This window comes from Sesamum indicum, linkage group LG4 (assembly GCF_000512975.1).
Source record: "Sesamum indicum cultivar Zhongzhi No. 13 linkage group LG4, S_indicum_v1.0, whole genome shotgun sequence".
Lineage (NCBI taxonomy): Eukaryota > Viridiplantae > Streptophyta > Magnoliopsida > Lamiales > Pedaliaceae > Sesamum > Sesamum indicum.
In genome coordinates, this window is record NC_026148.1 from 12,232,435 (window position 1) to 12,253,885 (window position 21,451).

The 21,451-nt window shown below is 31.8% G+C and overlaps 3 protein-coding genes across 3 annotated transcripts in view; all 3 read left to right on the top strand.

Annotated features, from left to right (window-relative positions):
• The window catches only part of LOC105160826 (alpha-soluble NSF attachment protein 2), a 4,669-nt gene extending 2,276 nt beyond the window's left edge, over positions 1 to 2,393 (top strand). Inside the window, exons 6-9 of the mRNA XM_011078324.2 lie at positions 172 to 331; positions 417 to 464; positions 840 to 920; positions 2,105 to 2,393. Of these exons, the coding sequence (XP_011076626.1) occupies positions 172 to 331; positions 417 to 464; positions 840 to 920; positions 2,105 to 2,185 (370 nt within the window). The 3' untranslated portion in view covers positions 2,186 to 2,393. The remainder of the gene's footprint in view (positions 1 to 171; positions 332 to 416; positions 465 to 839; positions 921 to 2,104) is intronic.
• Positions 6,559 to 9,258, top strand: LOC105160827. Its single transcript, XM_011078326.2, has 2 exons — positions 6,559 to 6,797; positions 7,282 to 9,258. Exon 2 carries the CDS (start codon positions 7,356 to 7,358, stop codon positions 9,033 to 9,035), a length of 1,680 nt encoding a protein of 559 aa, XP_011076628.1. The 5' UTR covers positions 6,559 to 6,797; positions 7,282 to 7,355; the 3' UTR covers positions 9,036 to 9,258.
• Positions 20,259 to 21,169, top strand: LOC105160828 (wound-induced protein 1). Its single transcript, XM_011078327.2, has one exon. It carries the CDS (start codon positions 20,493 to 20,495, stop codon positions 20,817 to 20,819), a length of 327 nt encoding a protein of 108 aa, XP_011076629.1. The 5' UTR covers positions 20,259 to 20,492; the 3' UTR covers positions 20,820 to 21,169.

The window sequence follows — 21,451 nt, forward strand, 5'->3', positions numbered from 1 at the left end:
ATGATTGCTTAAAATCATTGATGACTTGTTAGAGAAGTGGAGATAGGACGTGAAAGAATGCTGGCTAGTATGATTTTTCTTAGATAGTTGGAAGCCTGTATTTCCGTGCTTTGTGTTTGATAAAGATTGAAAGCTGTAGTGAAAGAATTGCTGAGTCAATCTATTTCTCAGATATCAAAAGGCCATTGAGATTTATGAAGAGATAGCACGGCACTCACTCAATAATAACTTGCTGAAGTATGGAGTTAAAGGACACCTTCTTAATGCTGGTATATGCCAGCTGTGCAAGAGTGATGTTGTTGCAATCAGCAATGCATTAGAGCGCTACCAGGTACTTGTGTTGTTTTTATCCCTATTTGCAATGCTACTCTATGTTTGGTATACATGCTAAAGATATAATTTGTCTTCATTTGTAGGAATTAGATCCAACATTTTCTGGAACACGTGAGTACAAATTGCTAGCGGTATGTCATGGCTCTTGAGCATTACTTTTACTTTTTTTTAATTTGTACACCTCCCATCCCCCCACCCCCCAACCAGAAAAGGAAAAACAACAAAGAAATCCCACACATGCTGACCCTCAATACCCACAGATTTTATACCTCCAGATCCAGTTGTCACAGATGGATCTTCTTATCTTTTAAACTCACCCATATCATGAAATCTTCCTCAGTCATCTTACTGCTATTGCACAACGGTTAAACTTCATTTTTCAGATTATATGGTGTTTGATGAAAACCCGTGAATGCTCATACATCTGCTGCTTATGGAGATAATAGCTTTGAAGCCTTGACCTGATGAATTTAATATATTTTGCATTTTATATCTTTGGATCACAGGATTTAGCTACTGCCATTGATGAGGAAGATGTTGCCAAGTTCACTGATGCGGTGAAGGAATATGATAGTATGACCCAACTGGTAAGTGAATAGTGATTTTTATTTTATGCTTTTGGCTGAAATTGTCCAGCCTGTCTTTGTTGCCTATCTGGTGCGTCCACGAATCTGTCTGTGAATGGATTAATGTAATTTTTTTTAATAAATTATTTCGTAAAAGACATTTCTCTTAGTTACAAGTAGTGAGAAACCTTGAAATCTGCTTGTTTTTGTTTTGCTCAAGTTTTACACCCTCCATCCCTGATTTGACTCGGCATCATTACCTGAGAGTTAAGACTAGTGAAGATTTTACATTTGTTGATAATTTTGATCTTAAAAGTTGTGGTTGAGTTAATGGCCACACGTCACTAGTTTAAGTGAAAGTGTTTTTGCGAAAAATTTGTCTTAGGGAACTGAATCTTATTTATGTATTCCAGAAAAGGAATAGGAACTATAACTTTGGGACACCAAGAAAGTTAATAAGCAACGGACACATACTTTTGTTATGTGGACTTAGAAATTGAAATTCTCTTTCCAGTAATCATTGTTATGGTTTTTAGTTTTCTGAACAATATTGTCTTTTAATGGGAAGGTTTGGGTGAAGTGAGAATAGGGAGAAGATTGAGGAAGGAAGTAACCAACTTTTCCTAGTATGTTTCATGGATTCACTGCCTGGGAAGACTTCATTTGCCAAACTCCTGGTGTCTTTTGAAGTTTAGAGGCCACTGTTAGAAAACTAGAAATGCACATTGTATCTCGTATATTTCCAAATTTTTAGTTGTAGACGTGATATTTGGTTGGTAGTTATTTCTGTATACATGTTTGAATTGTTTTATCGCTTCCAAGAATAACTGTCTATTTTTCTCGGTTATTGTTTTTCATAAATCTATAAAATTGCTTTGTTCAAATGGTTTTTCACTTTGCCTTTCGAGAACTCTCTTGTTGCATCTCTTGAAACAAGTCGTTTAGGTCTTCCAAGAGTCTACTTAGTAATCATCTGAAGTAATGCCTACATTAGTAGCATCGTTCGCTTTAACTGAAGCCAATATGGTGACTCGTAAGATGCAATTTTTGAAAGATACTTTAGTTATGGACTTGTAATGCATGCCACAGATTGTTGGCTCGACCAGGTTTAAATAAACTTGTTCCCCAACATCTTCCACTGATTGGTTCCTTAGCTTTTGAATCTTGATAGCAACCCAGCTAACTTGTTTAATCATTACTTATAGGATTCTTGGAAGACTACACTTCTACTGAGAGTGAAGGAAGCCCTGAAGGCCAAAGAGCTGGAGGAGGATGATCTCACCTAAAAAATTATTTTCTCATAGCTGCACACACGATTTATTCCTAATGATGACTCTGTTCTTGGATTTGTATCATTATACCTTTTCTACTCTGGTTTTGTGTATTACCTTGGTTTCCTATTTGGAGTTCATATGATTACATCCATAACCACGACTTTGAAACGGACTCAAAGTACGTTTGCTTGTTAATGCATTTGGATTTCATTGGAAGCGAGCAATAGTGTGATGAGCAGTTGTAAGATCACTTCAACACCAATATTAGATTAATGTTCATGGATTCTGCAGAAGGCATTCGGCTTCTGCTTAAAACACAGAAGATTTGGTTGCTTCGATCAGCAATTCCCATCTTCCTCATAACACACTCTACACTTATCTGCAATCCCAACTAAATATGAGGAATTCGCTCTTATTTCATATGAAAACAGTTAACAACTAGTCAGATTACTCACAAGACTAGTTGATTGGCCCCTTTTGTGCACTTGAAAGCAGAAAGATACACCTGAGAGCTGTTGCAAAGTGTTTTTTTTTTTTAAAAAAAAAATTTCTCGAACTGTTTAATTTAAATTGATTTATATTAATTTTTTATAAACTTGAGCAGCTTATTGATAAATTTACTAATATGAAATTATTCTCCCGATTAATCTAATTTCAATTTCTTCCCAATTTTTCCTATTCTCTAAACACTAACAATTTTCATTACAGTTAAGTTTACAATTTCTTTTTACACAAAAGTAAAAATTACTTCATATGCCCCTCAAAGTGGTATCACTTTCTATGTATTGGGTTATTCCCAAGAGGATTTCAGTACCAAAAGCAATTGCAGTCTTCTTGTAATGCATATTAATATTTAGTATACACAAATAAATTATTATTATTATTATTTGAGAGATCGAATATAAAATATTTGACCTCCAACCCCCTGCCGTCACTTGCGCCCCGCCCCCAACCTGCTTGCGCCCTCTCCATCGTCTCTCCCCATATGCCCAACCCCTTCCCCCACTTAGCCCGCCCCCACTGCCGTCCAACCTTTGCCTGCCATCTAACTATATATGTATATATTTATGCATATAAATATACATATATGTATAATTTATTAATTTTATTAAAACTTAATTATAAATAGAGGATAAATAATTTTTCAATCTTAAAAAGTTAAAATAATTTATACATGATAAGTTTTTAAATTATAATTATAATCTAATAACTAACTTTATTAAAATATTAGTTTAACATTTTAGTTATTAAAATATATACTTTTATACAAAGATTCAACTAAAAAAGTTAATAAAACAATTTAGATTTATATTAAAAATTGGTATAAATAATAACAAAATATACAGGGTCATATTATTCATCTTTATAAATATTATTTTAACACCTCTTTTATCCTTTCAGTAATTACTTTCTAAGGACATTTCTCATTTCATGGTTTAATGAGATCAATAGAGATACTTTTAAATTATTATTATTTTTTTCGTCAAAAAAAGTTGTCAAAAATGATTTTTATAATTTTTCAAAATACAGAGATAGTATATGTAAATAACAATAAATGAGGGGGTGTAATATAATTATCCCTTGTGCAATTATTCTTGCCCCCGTCACTACGCTACAGTCCCACCCCCAACTACGACCCTTCTTCCTTTTCTTTTTCTTTTACATAAAATATTTAAACTTTTCTAATCCCAAATTTAATATGAATTAAATGAAAGAAAAGGCGGGTGGGGTGGGGTGGGGTGGGGTGGGGTGGGTTTGTTTTCATCATTAAAAAGCTGTTTGATTTATTCAAATTTTTAAGGAATAATTACACTCCCCTCATTTGAAGTTTGGTATAGTTACACATAAACCCTTTATGGATTGAAAAGTTACATATAACAGTCCTGAAATTTACTTCCGTCTAACGAATAAGTCTCTACTATTAGTCAAAATTCACCAAATTTGTTGATATTAACAAAAAAAGTGAAAAAAATATTGTATTTATCCCCAATTGATTCATTATTGACTTATAAAGGTTAAATAATTTTTTTTATGATCAAATTATCTTCATACATCTTCACGCGTTAATGCATATGAGGAGGTATATCTTTACCTTTATAAGGATAGTTTAGTCCAAAATAAATTGCTAACCTGCAATAAGTCAATAGAAGGTAAACATCAATTCTCATTCATTTTATTTTTTTTGTTAATATCAACAAATTCAGTGAATTTTGACTAACAGGGGCTTTATGTGTTAGATGAAAACAAACTTCAGGAGTGCTAGATGTAATTCTCCAAATTACAGGAGGTTTACGTGTAATCGCACCAAATTTCAAGGGAGGAGAGTGTAATATTTTTTAATAGTGTTTGGTGTAAGTTGTTCCGGGAGATGCTATATTAAATATTGGAGAATAATTTTAAAAATACTTTTAATTAATTCATTATGTTAAATGAAAATATTTCATCATTAGAAAATACACACATACACGTACATATATATAAATTTATATAACTACTTAAATATATTTAGAAATATACAAGAAAAAATATGTATTTTTATACTCTATATAGTAATAATTCAAGATTTTGCAATATTTGATGAGACTTGCTCATTTGAATTATTTATTCATTTTTTCAAGAGAACTTCTCATTTTTAATCTTTTTTTCCTCTTAGTTAGTTGGATATTTTTATTTAAACTATTTCAAATAAAGCACGCACTAAAAAGAATTACTATTCTTTTTAATGGTAATATAGTAAAAATTGTGATAAATAATTATCAATCAATCATATTTAAATAAAATCGATGCAAAAATTTAATATGTCCTCTAATAAAAAATATTTTTGCGATTGTTATAAGTCACGACAAAGATTTTAACTACATACCACAAAATCATGAATAAAAATTATTACGTGACCGTGATCAATAACTATTATTATGATTATTTAATTTGAATTGTGAAAATTAATTATAAATAAAAGGTATATATCTTCTAATGATGAGAGGTCTTATGCTGTGTTAACATATAATTTTATTAAAATACTCTTTTTAATTTATATATAAAGTAACTAACTCACATCATCATCACTGCATACAATCTAAGTTAACAACTAATACAAAACTTAAAAAATTACAGAAATTTTAAGAAATATATAATTTTTTATAAATATATAATTATTATTAAATACAGAAATATTATTTTTGTATATTTTGCAAAAACGTTCTTTAATTATTAGATAAATTCATTTTAGTCCCCATATTTAAGTTCAAATTTAAAATAATCCTTATACTTTCAATTTAATTCAAACTAGTCATTTTGATAGGTGATTTTTCATATTATCTTTATAAAACTTTTTACTTTTTACAAAACATCCTTTTACCCATCACTTTTTATTTTTAGTTGTAATTTGGCCCTTGCATATAAAATTTTTGCTATATATTTTTTATATAATCTTTTTCTAACTTATTAAATGCTCTTTTATTTGAAAAAAATCAAGTTTTCTAAATTTATAATAATTATATTTATATATCATTGATTTTGAATAATTATTTAATGATAATTCTTGTAATTTAAATGGTTATGTTTTTTAAATTTATGTGTGAGGGACCAAATTATAAATTAAAAGTTGAAAATGTGAAGAACTAAAATGACACTTTTTTACAAGAATAGTTTATGAGAGTAATATGAGAAAATAACCTACGAGAGGACTAATTTAAAATGATAAAGACTATTTTATAATTAAAATACTAAAATGAATTTTACTACTCAATCACTGCTTCAATAATAAATACTGATAATTATATTCTCCTCTTATGAGATTTCGTGTAATTATATATAAACTTCTTATAATTTGAAAAATTTATATATAACACTTCTAAAATTTGCTTACGTTTAACAAATAAGTCATTTATTAGTAAAATTTAACATATTTTTAATATTAATAAAAAAAGTTGAATAAAAATTGATATTTACCATTGATTGACTTATTACTGAGTTATTGCAAGTCAAAATTTTTTTTCGGTTAAATTACCTTTATAACGTTGAAAATATATTTCGTCATATGTAATACGTTAAAGACGTATAAGAGTAATTTGATCATAAAAGTAATTATTCGATCTGCAATAAATTAGTAATCAGTCAAATCGAAAGTAAGTATAGATTTCATTTTCATTTTTTTAATATCAGCAAATTTGGTGAATTTTAACTTGTGACGAAAACAAACTTTAGAAATAAAAAATATAATTTTTAAAATTATAAAAAATCTACGTGTAATTACACGATCGAGGGGAGGTATTTTTGATTACCTAATAAATATTACTTTCTTTATTTAATTTTTAATTTTGCACTCCGCTTTGAATTTGTGATATTGAACGCTTCTTCGGCTTTGTACAGTAGATTCTTTCACAAAAAGAAAAAAATAAAAGAGGAAGAATCATCATCTGAGCGAAGGACCCAAAAAAGAAAAGAAAATAAAAACATCAAAAACAGCGAAGTGATTCTTCTTCTTCTTCGAAACGGTTGCTTAATTGCGAAGATCAGCTGAATAGCTTCAAGTTTCCGTCTCAGCTGAATAACTTCAAGTTTCCACTCAGCTGCAAAAATATAGTCAACTCCCAGATGGTTTTCTTTCAATTATTGCCAATTGGTGAGTTTTTCTTTACTAATTTCAGCGTATTCTTGTTTCTTTGTGTAGTTCAACTATTTGTATGGTTTTCGGAGTTAAGCTTGAAGTGGTTTTGTATTTCTCTTGATAATTGTTTCAACTAATCGAGAACATTAATGCAATTGCTGGCTGTTATGTCCAATTTCATGACTCCCAATTCTGGAATTGCTGCAGAAATGATTTTTTCTTTTGGTAACATCATAGGTTGTAACTATAGCATTTAAGAGTGAAATTTGTGAAAAAATCGTGGTCTTTTCTTAGTGGGCTAGATGTAATGCTTGTGGTATTTTGATTTTTTTCCATTTCTTGCAAAATAGAGTTGCTCTTTTTGGCTGAAAAATTTGTAGAATGTTTTCTCAGGGTGGGTTTTCTTTTTGACTGAGGTGTTGGAAGTTTTTGGTGACCTACCTTATGTAATTGACATTGATATTCTATTTTATAACTCTCTGGTATTTGATTGCCACAGTCAGAGGGAGAGTGTAGGATATGATTTCCTGAGAACGTAAATTTTCCGAGCATATAACATTAAAGGAAAACAATATGGGGTCTACTGATGATGGTGAGTATACTGGTGGAGGTGAGGAATCTATTGTTGGTAAAGTAAAGAGCCGCTCCCCTCTGCGAATCTCTACATCTCAACGAGGTCTCATAGGTGATGAAAGTGCAGAAAATGGTGGCCCTTCTGCTCTGTCCAAAAGGCTAAGGTTCCTTAAGTTTGGTAATTTGGCTTCACCATCGGCCAAATTTCAGAGGATTGCTGAGGAGAGGGACGAAGTGTCGCGCAATGTACCTTCTTCTAGTAGTCTCCATATTCGTGAACGTTTTCAGAGGATATTTTCTAAAAGAATTGACTGGAATAGCCTTGGGAGACTTTGCAAAGAATGGATAAGGGATCCCATGAATTTGGCTCTTTTTATCTGGATTACCTGTGTCGCTGTTTCTGGTGCTATTCTCTTCATGGTCATGACTGGAATGTTGAACCATGCTCTCCCAAGGAAGTCTCAGAGAGATGCTTGGTTTGAAGTTAATAATCAGATTCTCAATGCTCTGTTCACCCTCATGTGTTTATATCAACACCCAAAACGAATATATCACCTTGCTCTACTATTAAGATGGAGGCCGGACGATGTTCTAAAGCTCAGAAAAATTTATTGCAAGAATGGCGCCTACAAACCCAATGAATGGGCACATATGATGGTGGTTGTATTTCTTCTCAATCTCAACTGTTTCGCACAATATGCACTATGTGGTCTTAACTTGGGATACAAGAGATCGGAGAGGCCTCCTATTGGTGTTGGCATATGTGTATCTCTGGCAATTGGTGCACCTGCATTTGCTGGAATCTACTCCATGCTTAGCCCTCTTGGGAAAGATTATGAGACTGAGATAGATGAAGAAGCACAAATTCCAGTTACCACTGAGGATAGTAGCAGATCTGATCAGTCAAGGAGAATATCACTTGAAAAAAGATTCTCATTTGCTTTGAGAGATGATGAAAGAACTGTTGAGACGAGACCTCGGTGGAGTGGAGGCGTTCTTGATTTTTGGGATGATATTTCTTTAGCTTATCTCTCATTATTCTGTAGTTTCTGTGTTTTTGGATGGAATATGGAGAGACTTGGGTTTGGGAATATGTATGTTCACATTGCCACTTTTCTTCTATTTTGTATGGCTCCTTTTTGGATTTTCAATCTGGCAGCTGTTAACATCGATAACGAGACTGTTAGAGAGGCATTAGGTATCACTGGGATTTTCCTTTGTGTTTTCGGGTTGCTTTATGGTGGGTTTTGGAGAATTCAGATGAGGAAGAGATTTAATTTGCCTCCCTATAATTTTTGCTGTGGTAAACCAGCTATTACCGATTGTGCTCTGTGGCTTTTCTGCTGTTGGTGCACTCTTGCTCAGGAAGTAAGGACTGGGAATTCATATGACATTGTGGAAGATAAATTTTACAGGAAAAAAGGTGACCAGTTGCCAATGTCCCCATTGCCTCGTGAAGATGGAGAATTCCAGTTGAGGTCCAGTCCAAGTTCTTTAGGGAACAGTCCATCTCCACCACACATCGTGAAGGCTAACTCCCCGAGTCCTAGCCGGTTTTCCAAGGAGTACAACAGTCCAGGAAGGCAACTTCCTGTAATTGAAGAAGAATCTCGTACGCATAGCAAAGATGAAACAATGATGCCACCTGCCCCTTCCATAATCCGTAGAGAAGAAATATAGCAGCCAACCTTTTTTGAACACCACATTGTGTTGTAATATACACTGGCTAGCCATTTTAAGTTTTGATTGTTGAGTGTATTCATATGGACCATGCTTCTAGTGTTCTTGTTGTATTGCTTTCCTATTTCCTATGGTACATCTATTTATTTCCTGCTGTACATAGATGGATCAAATATGTGCAGTTCTTGTTTTGACGACTTGGTGCCTTGAAAGGAAATACATTCTTGCTCTTATTTCGGCATGGTTAATTTGACCTACATCCCCTAAATTTGCCCCCTCTGTGAACTGGAAATTCTGGTAGCATTATGACTCCAGCTAAATCTCCCAGGTCTTCATTAGCTGCTTCTTGCTTTCACGTATTGAATCTTCTCTATGTTCCTCTTCTAAATGGAAATTTCAGGTAAATCAAAAGGAGAAGAAGAAAAGGGATTGTTAGATCAGCATTCCTCAACTATACAAGCGGAGGAGGATTGCATCAGTTTGTGGTATTCGCATTACATACTTTTAGTTGCTTGAAGAATGGGTTTAAGAGGATAAGATTTCTGCATTCAAAGTTTTCATAGTTCATCCTACAATGATCTGGGCATTGTTGAGGCAGGTTTTGGCCGAGATTTCTGTTCTTTAATGTTGCCTTTGCTTCCAAAGATGATTGGATACATTATAAGTTTGTTCATGTAATTCAGCATTCTTCTCAACTGCCATTCTCATGCTACATGGAGTTAACTGCCCCTTCGTAATATTCTTTGTGGTTTTGTGTATCAATCAACTGAGAATGAAATGATTTAAGTCATATTCTTTGTTGTCTTCATATTTTATACCAATTAACAACAGTCCAAGTGGTTAGATCTAGTAATTTCACTGTGTTCGTGGAAATTAATAACTGCTCTTGTTTTGTGTTTGCAGCTGGTTGCAAGCAACAATACTTACCTCTCAGTGAAATGTGGAAAGCATGAGATTATGGGGATTTATCCCAAAATCCCACCTGAATAACTACACGCTTGTGATATCACTGACGCCGACAAGCAACTGAGCAGGTAAATCATTTAAATTATGATGAATAACTTGGCCAGTTTTGCATGAGTTTTTCGTGTACATAAAGGCAAATGTTTTTGCCTTAATCACTTTAGTACACTCTATTTGTGATTTGATATAGTTTGAATGTTAAATATGTGGTGCTAGTTTCGTGCTAATAAAGACAAGGAAAGCAGTTGATGAATTGCCATTGGTATGTCCAAAAGACCATAGGTTAACATATTTTGTTTGACCCTTTCTGTGTTAAGGGACAAAAGTTGCAGATTTCTTTAAGTTGACACTTTTTGTCTTTGGATCTACTTTCTGTTTAAGGTTTCTGGAGTGCATGCTATCAATCAAATTAGCTTGAAACATTCTTGAATTTGTCCTTTGAGGAAGGGTTGGGGCATTATTGCCAGTACGTTGAACAGGACCTATTTTCACTTTTTATAGGATCTATGAGTTCAGTACCATTAAGTATAGTTATTAGATCAAACACAGAGACCACTACAAAAACCTACTTCTAAATACTTACAGAATACAAACTACTTTCACTTAACGTTGTCCGAACAAATCATCTGGTTGAAATCCTTATCCCATGCAAGCTTGTCTAGATGACACATAAAGATGCTTTCTTCGTCTTGGCTCTACCTTTGGATATAACTTCAAACTTAATAAGTAAAAAAGCTGAAATCCTGAATCAACGGCCCCAATATGCTTTTTAGATTGTCATCTTCCTCCCAAACGTCACTAACATTAGATGTATTGCGTTGCTACACATTGCATCTAGTAACCATCATTTCATTAAGCCCAACTAGTTTCATAATGTCATTTTCTTAACCTACTTACTTAAAAGTTAGTACTTCTAGTGTCTTATGTGCATTTTGTACTTCTTGTATCTTCTCGCTTGGTCCCCATCTTCTTACCATATCAAGCCAAAATACAAAGTTACTTAGATCACTCTGTGCTCTTCCATTAAGCCATGGATTCTCCCAAAACATTAAGACATGTATAGCTTTTTTCAATTCCTGTCTCATTCCTAAACTTTAAGTGCTAAGCCTCAAAATTAGGTGCGAAACATGGTCTAGAAGTGCAAAAAGGTATTAAAAAGGTGTATAAGGTTTTCGATGAGATCAGAGGGCCGGACCAAACAAGAGGTCTTGTTCTGAATCTCACCGCCATCACTTCACAAAAAGAAATGTTGCATATACGTGAGAAGGCATTTTAGAGATATTAAATATTAAATGATTTTTCTCTCTAACAAGCTTAAGCTTTTAGATTAGATAGTCATTCAACAAATATTACCAACATATGACTGATAAATGAACTCAAAGTGATTCAGCCAGTTTTTCGATTGCTATATGTATAGGTGAATATCTTGGGAGTAGATGCTTCTTCACAGCCAAGAAAACCCCTCTTAGTTTCCATGAGATGCCATACAGTTTCAAAGAACTTCATATTTCATCTCTTCCAACAGAAGAATTAAACGACAAAACGTTCATATGCTTGTAAAGGTACGATGTAAAGATGCATGACTTTTGATCCGCAGATGCCTCTTGCTTTTATGTAAAACACATATGAGCTAATGCCCTCTGACCTAAACGAAAGGTTCATGTTTAGGTGCATAATCATGAAAGAAACTTCCCAATAACTTCCCACTCAAGGGAAGCTGATTATCATATAATTAGTGCCTTCTTCCTCATAATCCTCCGTAAAAGGGGAACAGGTGTCTTCTTCCTGATGCTAAGCTAGAATTAAATTCCTTGTGAAAAGTTGATCCCGTGAAACTTGACGTGCATAACGGACATTCAGATGCTGCTGTTGCTCATATCACACTACATTATTGTAGGTTATTACCAGAAAGGAAGCGTAGCATTATAGAATGAAATATAAAGGGCAGAAAAAACAACCTTAACCACACATTCGTGTGCACGGAAACAAAGGGTTGAAACAGTTAATTTGTTGGTAGGTTAAGGAATTTTTTACTGAATAATTGAGTGCTGAGGTTACTGAACACTTTGTTTTCTAGTTCTAGGCTTGTGTAGGAAGGTGGTTCCTTGACATGTTTTTGTCTGAAATCATTTGGGTATTTTGCAATATTTCCAAGAACACAGAGACAATGAAGCATGAATACTTCACCAAATCCACCAATCTTAGTTAATCTTTGCCTTCTTCAAGTTCTTAGGGAGTGATTTGCACTCTCTGTTGAAAACAGCTTTTCACTGCAAAAAAGTTACGGTGGTAGATTACGTCGAGTTTCATTGAGGTTTGATACAATCATAATATTCCTTTAGTGTTTAAGGAATTACTAATGCCCTTTATAATAACGTCCATCCAATAATTAACAGTTTCTATTAATTTTACTTAGAGTCCCGTCCTAGTATTGAATCTCTAGAAAAGCTTTTTTGCACTATGAATCGTATTTTATATATTTTTTTTTATAATTACATTCATCTAACATTAGAGCTTTATATATTTTTTACAACGTCCTTCAAACATCATATTTTTGTTCGTATATATCTTTTTTCCATTTTCTAAAAAATTATAATTTTAATAAGGATAAAATTGATATTTCCGCATAACAGTATGCATCATACATTTATAATCACATCAACTTGTGAATTGATACGTATTCTTTCTAAAATTAAAAATATAATTAAATTAAACGGTAGTCGAAAAGTGGGATGCATACCCCGTACTTTTTATAAAAGACCCGTTACCGTTTCTAATTGCTTTTGGTATTTGTTTGAACAACTGAAATTTATTTACACATTATTTTCACCTTTTGTTATTTTTTTTACCAAATGTTCAAACTTTATACACTTAAATTCCAAATCTGGACTTTTTCTAAAATTTAACTTTTTTTTCTTGAAAATATAATAATAAATTTTTGCAAACATTCAATTAGAATTTTCGGGAAGTTTATTTTAACCCTAAAATAGGTCGTACTATATTTTTTAAATGAATTTTATCCTTTTCTCGTTCTCATGCCGTTACCTTGTTTTCATTCAAGTAATCGACGCTCCATATCGATGTTGTGTTTGGATTGAAAGATTAAGAGAAGTAACAAAAGACACAATTTGTGACACAATAAAATTGAATTTGTCTGACTTTTAAATTTGCTTATTTTATTAAGGGTAAATTACAATGAACACAAATGAGATTTTGTATAATTATGAATATCTATTTATTGTTTAGAAAATTATTAATACTTTATTGATTTTAATAGTTGTCTAACAACTAGTCCAGTATGTTGGTCTCTGTCAGGTTTTCATCCTTTTTTTTTATTTTTTTTTTGTGGTGAGTTGATCAAAATGTCATTGTGGACTGCAAATTATAATTGACTTAATTCTTAAACTTTATAGGTTTTTGGATCACATGGATAATTTTGTTTATAATTTTTTAATTTTTTTTACAAAGCTTCAATTTTTTTTTAAAGAAAATACAACAATACTAAAATTATAATTCTAAACCTATATTTAATGATTACATATTTCACTAAATATCAAAATTTGTATTTTTCAAATACGATAGATATATAATTATATCAAACTTCAGGACGAGCTATTGTAATTTATTAATTTATTAATTTCCTGATATATATATATATATTTAATTTTCCTATAGTAGAAAAAATAATAATAATAATGTTATAGTGGACACCCCATCAATTATTCTTGTTTTTCCGATTAAATTATAACTTATATGTACATCCCACATTATTATATACTTGTGCAAAAAATAATTATTACAGATATTTTGAGATTTGAAGTAGCAATAGAAGATACAGTAAATCTTTTGCAGGAGTGGAATTGTTATACTCGCCTCAATTCATAAGAATATATTGTTCTTAATCAGCGATAACAGACAACAATTTTGATTTTGTCCTTTAATTATTGGGGATAAAATTATCATTATAAATAATTAATTACATATTTATAATTTCAAAAATTGTTTGTCGTCGCTAACTTATTTTTTATTAATTTTATATATTATATTTTTTTACTAGTTTTTTGTAGTGACAATTTTCTTACAAAATAATTCTTGCTATTAAAATTCTAAAACTCATTATTATGACAATAATTTTTTTATCATAAAATACATATAGGGTAAATACAGTCGCCTCTCCTGCGGTTTAGTGTAAGTATGAATAACTTCTTATTATTTTGAAAATTACAAGTACCCCTTTGATCTTAATGCACATGTAATGATATGTCTGTTTTGTTGGCTCTTGTTAGGTTTTTATTCAATTTTTTAGATTTTGAATTTTACATTATAATTTTATATATTTTTAAGGATTTTTCAAATTATTTTATGGACTAATATACCCTATGAATTATTTTATTTTATCCATCCTCAAATATTTAACATTTTTTCAGACTTTTTTTAAAAATATTAGCAAAGGTAAAATTGTAATTTCCACCTCACCGTTTAAGAGTTAAATAATTATTTTGAGTATTTGTAAATTTTTTAATTAATAAGAGAGTATTCTTAAATATACTAAACATCAAAAGAAGTAATTGCAACTTACCCAACATATAATTAGTGAGAATATTAAAATTTTCACTAACTCTGTTGTTATTTTTCTCTTCTTTTTTGCAACAGTTGTGCGTTTAATTTTTTCAATAAAACAAAAAATTAAACTTTATATACCGGGACTACAGGTTTTAGGGTGGGTCCTTAAGGGCTTCGGAACCCTCTTGGACCCACCTGGGTCCTATTTCTTATAACATGTTACCCTCCTTGCTTTTAATTTTTTGGACCCGATTAAGGACGGGTGCTACTGGACAAATCTTGTTGTCATTTCTAATTATCACATCGGTGTATATTTATAATTTTTTAAATAATAAAAAGATATCTATATTAAAAAAAAATTTAAAAAAGTTTGTGGTAAGTTACTCTAAAATTATTGAATTATTTATGGTAGGTGCGGAGTGATGAAGTATGAGATGTACAGCAAAGGGGGCATGTCAGTATGTCACTGAGACAGATATCGGATTTTGGTGTCTCCACGTTGCCCACAGCCCACAATGGTTTGCCGATACTCTGTATCTTCAGCTGCTGCTCATGCAAATACACCAATTACATTTTCTATTTATTCTACCTTCTGTTTTATTTAATATATATATATATATATATATATATTAAACATACATAGTATGTATATATTAGATAGAATATAAAACACTATAAAACAAAAAATTCAATTCGACAAATATATGTACTCATACATTTGTGATAATCGATAAGTGGTTCGTCACTATTATTTGAATTATATAATTAATATATTATACTTGTCTTGTAATTAATATAATTCGGATTAAATTCAGTTTCAACTAGAGTGTTCATGTGCTCGTGTGTGTACGGGTCTAATGGGCAGTCGATACGGTTACGCATATTTATTTATACATTTTTAAATTATTTTTTAGAATAATATACTGATTATACGATAAGTGTATTATATTTGTTATTGTATAATTGATTTAAATTTGTCAAAATTGGGTTCAAGTTAAATTTTCCTATTTTTTCTTTCTAAAACTAGAAAATTCAACTTGTAATAATAATTAAAAAAAGAAAAAGAAAAGTGGGAAATGCAGATGAAATTAGCTGCAATAAAATAGAAAAAAAATGTGATAATTACATTCTTATTTAGATTTGGTGTAATTCACGTAGACTTGCTATAATTTGAAAAATTATGTCTAACACATATGAGGTTTGTTTCTGCTAACAAATAAGTCCATTCGTTAGTAAAAATTTATTGAATTTGTTGATATTAAAAAAAAAAAAAAAACATACTGACCCCAATTGACTTATTACTAATTTAATGCAGGTCAATAAATCTTTTTATAATCAAATTACCCCCATACGTCTTCATGCGTTAATGCATGCACCGTTATAAGGGTAGTTTAGTCGAAAAAAATTATTTGACATACAATAAGTTATAAATGAATCAGTTAATTAAGGATAAATCTTATTTTTTATTCAATTTTTTGTATGTAAAATTCAATAAATTTTGACTAATGAAGAAAAAACTTATTTGTTAGACGAAAGCAAATTTCAGAGAAACTATAAGGGTGTACATGTAATTACATTAAATTTCAAAGGAGTGTAATTGTCTCTAAAAAATAGTCCAAAAATGAGAAATGTCCTTCTCCTTTACTTTTCTCAAATTTCGACTTTCCAATTCATCCAAAATAACGACCCCCACTTGCCAACGGTCAAAGAATGACAACGAGTCGGTTTTGATCTTACAAATTTAATTATTATAAAATTATAAGTATAGTTACAAATATGTATATTTTTATTATGATTTAATTTATATTTTTTATTAATTACATGCCTAATATATATGTATATTTATATTTTGTTATATATAAAATTATAGAATAATCATGTTTAAGCCTTGCATTTTCATCGTAGTACATCTGGGCAAAGTGCAAGTATCCTTCTCGTGTTAATTATATAGATAATTTATCTCTCTATAAAAAATAATTATGCAACTAACCACGTATATTTTTATAAATAGTGCAAAAAAGTCCCGTGTGCATAGTGGTGAAGTGCACGCGCATTTTATACGGCTGATTGTTTGATTTGGGGGCCTGTATAAAAATTATTGTTTTCTTACATTATCAATTAAAAAAGTGAACAAACGTATTATTCTTTTGTATAAACGTAAAATAGCAATTTACCTCCTCTTGTCCCTGGATTGAAGTGAAGTAGTCGTTATATGTGAGGTTTCGTCCCACTCCATTTAATTTGTCGTTGCAATTTCAAAATTGAAATTAGAGTGATTGAATCACATAAAAATGGATTACGAATAATTTACTTCTATGTTTTAATGAAAAAGTGCAACAAAAATCCCTATGAAAAAACAAAAAAGATAAATTGTACCTTATTTTTTTTTTGAATGTTTCTATTAACACAGTGGTATATTGTATTTAGCACACATAAAAATTGTCAAAAAGTAAGGTACTACATGTAGACCTGCAGTCAAATAGGGTAAGGTGTAAGAATCAGAAAATAAAAAATAAAAAAATGCACATAATATCAACAAAATTATATATATATATATAGTTGGTAATGTAGCTTTTTAAAAAAAATATCATTTTTTCAAGGATAAATAACAATAACTTTTTTTTGAGGTTTGGCATAATTACGAATACCTTTTCGTTGTTTGTAAATTATCAATACCCCCTTGATTTTAACAGTTGTCTAACAATTAGCCAAATTCGTTAGATTTTCTATATAATTTTGTGGTAAACTAACCAAAATGCTCTTTTGGATTAAAAATTATAATTTTATTTATTTTTAAAAAAATTTTGATACTTTTTATGGATTAAGTAGATAATTTTTAAAGTTTTTCCATCCACCCCATCTGATTTTTTATTTTTATTTTTTTAAAAATACAGTAAGCACAATGTCATACCTCCATTAAAAAATTACATAATTTCATAAAAAATGAGGAGGGTATTCGTAATTTTTCAAACAATGAAAGAATATTCACAATTATGCCAAATTTAAAGGGAGTTCATTGTAATTTACCTTTTTTTTTTCTAATACAGGAGCATAAATTGCTACATCTTATTACATCCACACCAATGTGTTCGTACATCATACATTTCCCGCCTTAATTATACTAAAAACATCGGCTACATCTTTCTTGCACATGTCACTAATAATATATAGAGATAATTACATCTACACCTCTAGATTTATGATTTATTCATACAAGCCATCTCTATCTTTTGAAAAATTACACATACATCTAATAGAAATCTCAACATTATTTACACAAATCGCCCCTATTTTTCAAAAAATTACGAATACACTCCTCAAATGTGTCAATATCATTTCACAAACTACTTCTGCTTTTGATTATCGGGATGATTTTTATAATTAAGCAAAAATCCATGAGGTGTTTTGTGTAAATAAATTATAAATAAAAAAATATAAATATAATTATCCTAATATATATCCTCAAAAGCTGGCATGGCTAATTATTGTAATAATCATATCGGTTGTTGTATCTCTTTTCTTTAGTAAAAATGGTCCATACTTCATTACCTAAGATATTATCTAAATGAGTCGACAATCATTAATTAATAATTCAAAATTAGCAGCAATAAACAGCTACCTATAATAAGCAGACTGCAATAATTTCACAAACCTTATAAAAATGGAAGATCGTCATAAGTACCGTAAGTCTGTCACCTAAATTGAGAAACATCTTAAAAACTAGTTTGTCTGAATTTTCAAAAATTGAAACAAAACAAAAATACAAATAAAATCAACTTTTTATTTCTTGGAAAAAATCAAGATTCGGGTCCGACTTTGTAATAATATCAAAGTCCGAATCCTTGTAATGATTTCAAATTTTTGAGGATTCGATAACAATACTATCAGAGCTTGGGAGTAAAAGATGCAAACAAACTATTCTAATTTACATCAGTGATTGAGTATTTTATAGATATGTTCATTATGTATGATTTTAAGTAAATCTAATGGTTGCGGAGAGCACCCATGGTTTCGGGTGTCGAATTCAAACTATCCAACCCGTGTACAAAATACGTGGGATTTTAGAACATATAGCCATTAGAATGTAGTATATGGGCCTTCCGCGTAAATACCACGAGTTTTGATGTGGTACTCACATTAAGTAAAAACTATAATTTTATCATAATACAACCATAATTACACCCAATGTAGCCTAAACCAAAGCAAAAACTAGTACTATTATGTTCAACCATCATCCCAAATTCTGATTCGGTATGACAGCAGACTAACGTTTCATAACATAAAGTATTTTTCGTTTTAATTTCACAAACTTAATCATTTTGTCCTGTCCTGAATAAATGCCAAAGACCTTATTCGTATAAATTTTTTATTTACAATCGACATAAAAAGCATATCAGCATCACGTATAATAAAGTTTAAAAGATAGAAAACCTACTATGATAAGGTATTAGGGATGAATATTATTGGAGACTAAACAAGAATGTGTGAGGACTGAGGAGTTTAGGGGTGGGGGGCCTGAGTCTAGAAGGGCCGAAGCCTTGCCAACAACAATCATTAATGGACAAAATTATTAGGGCAGATACAATTTTCATGCAGTTACACAAACGGTGTTCCATAGGAATGGGGATTGTACTAGGCTAGCACCAAACAGCTGCCAAACCAAGTTGCAGAATTTGGTTGGGGTCCGAAAATGACATCTTGGGTTTTAGGAAAAGTCCGAAAATGAACCAAGTTTTAGTAGCAAGAAGGAGGTCTTACTAGGGAAGGTGCTACGTTGCCTTCGGAATAGGTTTGTCCATATTCGAGATCCAATTAGATAAGATTTTTTCTTAAAAAAAAAAAATAGGAATTATTGATCCTGAACTTCAAATTTAATAGGTTGGACTCAAACACTTAGTAAACTTGTTGGACATACTTTATAATTTTTAAAAATAATATTATCGTATTTTTTGAAATATGAGAAAATAATGAATTACCCTTATCTTCTTAAATATAGTATTTGTTTACATTTTCCTATCTAAATTATTGTATTGGTCTGAGGCAAGTACAAAAAATCAAAACTGGAGACTCACCTTAAGACCAAAATTAATTTTAAAAAACTTGAGTAATGATGAATGTGGTAGACAAAATATAGTTGACATTTGGAAGGTTGTGTATATGATCATTTGAGATCTGTTGATTCACCAGACAATCTCCACGAATGATGATTAGCAAAAAGTATGTGAAAGTTTGGTTACTCCTATGATTTGGTCATTTGATAAGCTCTCAAATCAAATGGTCCCTCATCATACTCCATTAAAATTAAAATTCATGTGAAAAGATTTAAATCCCACTGAAATTCAATAAAATGGTGAAGTGAAATTCAGCAAATATAGGAAAATATATAAAAGAACTGAATGTTTTTAAAGAAAAAAAAGGGAAAAATACAGTCAACCAAAGTGCACAGTGGGGTCAAAAAGAGTTGGCTTGATAATACGGCACATTTCCAGCAAACCCCTTTATGGGCACGACCCGAACCCGAACTTTGGAATTGCTAATACCCCACCAAAACCCCTCTTTCCCCGCCACGTTCTTTCCCCGCCACGCCACGTAAGCACTAAAAATCAAACCAAGCTGCATTCCCCATTCTACCCTCCGTACCCTCGTCAAATATTCGAAATACCCTTCCCCGTCTCTATATAAATTCCCCTCTCCGTCTTTCCATTTCTTACCATTTTCACTTTTTCCTGCATCCAGAATTAGCCTCTCACTTGCTCTCTAATTCTTCAGGAACTGGCGTTAACTCAGGAAATTCTGGAGGATTCTGGAAACAAAGGGGTGGTGACCGCCCTGTATGAGGCCTTGAAACGCCGCGACGTGGAGGCAATCCAGAAGATCCTCGCCGCCGACCTCGAGTGGTGGTTCCATGGTCCGCCGTCACACCAGTTTTTGATGCGCCTCCTCACCGGCGAACAGGAATCCGATTTCACTTTCGTCCCCCACAGCATCTCCGCCTTTGGCTCCACCGTCCTCGCCGAGGGGTTTGACCAGTCCCGCTCCATTGCCTGGGTTCACGCCTGGACCGTGACCGATGGGATAATCACCCAGGTAAGGGAGTACTTCAATACGTCCCTCACTGTGACGCGATTCGGAAAGACAGACCAATCTGATTGCACCACCACCAGCAGCATTGCGTCGCTCAATTGCCCCTCGGTTTGGGAGAGCAGTCTTCCGGATCGGGTCGGGAAATCCGTGCCCGGTCTCGTCCTCGCTATCTAAAAGATCCGATTCGGGTCCGATCACGTGCCCTTAATCAGCCTATTATAATATTCTGATACATAAGAATAAAGAGTTGCTATTGTTGTTGTTGTTGTTGTTGTTCCTATGGGGTGAGGGAGCACCGTCGTATCTTGCGCCTGATAGGTTGTGAGATTGACGGCTAGGATTGGCTTGGGGGTGTGATCAGCTGCGTGTGGTTACAGTTGGAGTGTTGTGATGGTTGAGAAGGTGACCGATAGGATGACGACTGGGGAACCTTCAGCCTTTGATTTGATGTTGTTTGATTGTATGCGTGTTTGGTGTGACGTTCCGCTTGCAATAAAAGAAGTTTTATTTGATGGGCTAAAGAATGGATTATTTCAATATTATCTAAAGTTAATCATTTAAACCTAAAATGAAATCACTTGAAAACTACATTTAAAACCTCTAAAATTTGATTCTTTTTAACAAATAAGTCATTTTATTAGTTAAAATTTATTAAATTTGTTGATATTAGTAAAAAAATGAAATACAAATTAATTATTGATATTGATTAATTCATTATTGATTTATTACAGGTCAAATAACGTTTTTCGGTCTAAATTATCCTTATAATGGTGAAAATATATCTCTTCAGATGTATTAACTCGTGA

Bases quoted from the DNA above. Each gene is read 5' to 3' on its own strand.
- LOC105160827 (XM_011078326.2), top strand. From the start codon at position 7,356: ATGGGGTCTACTGATGATGGTGAGTATACTGGTGGAGGTGAGGAATCT.
- LOC105160828 (XM_011078327.2), top strand. From the start codon at position 20,493: ATGCGCCTCCTCACCGGCGAACAGGAATCCGATTTCACTTTCGTCCCC.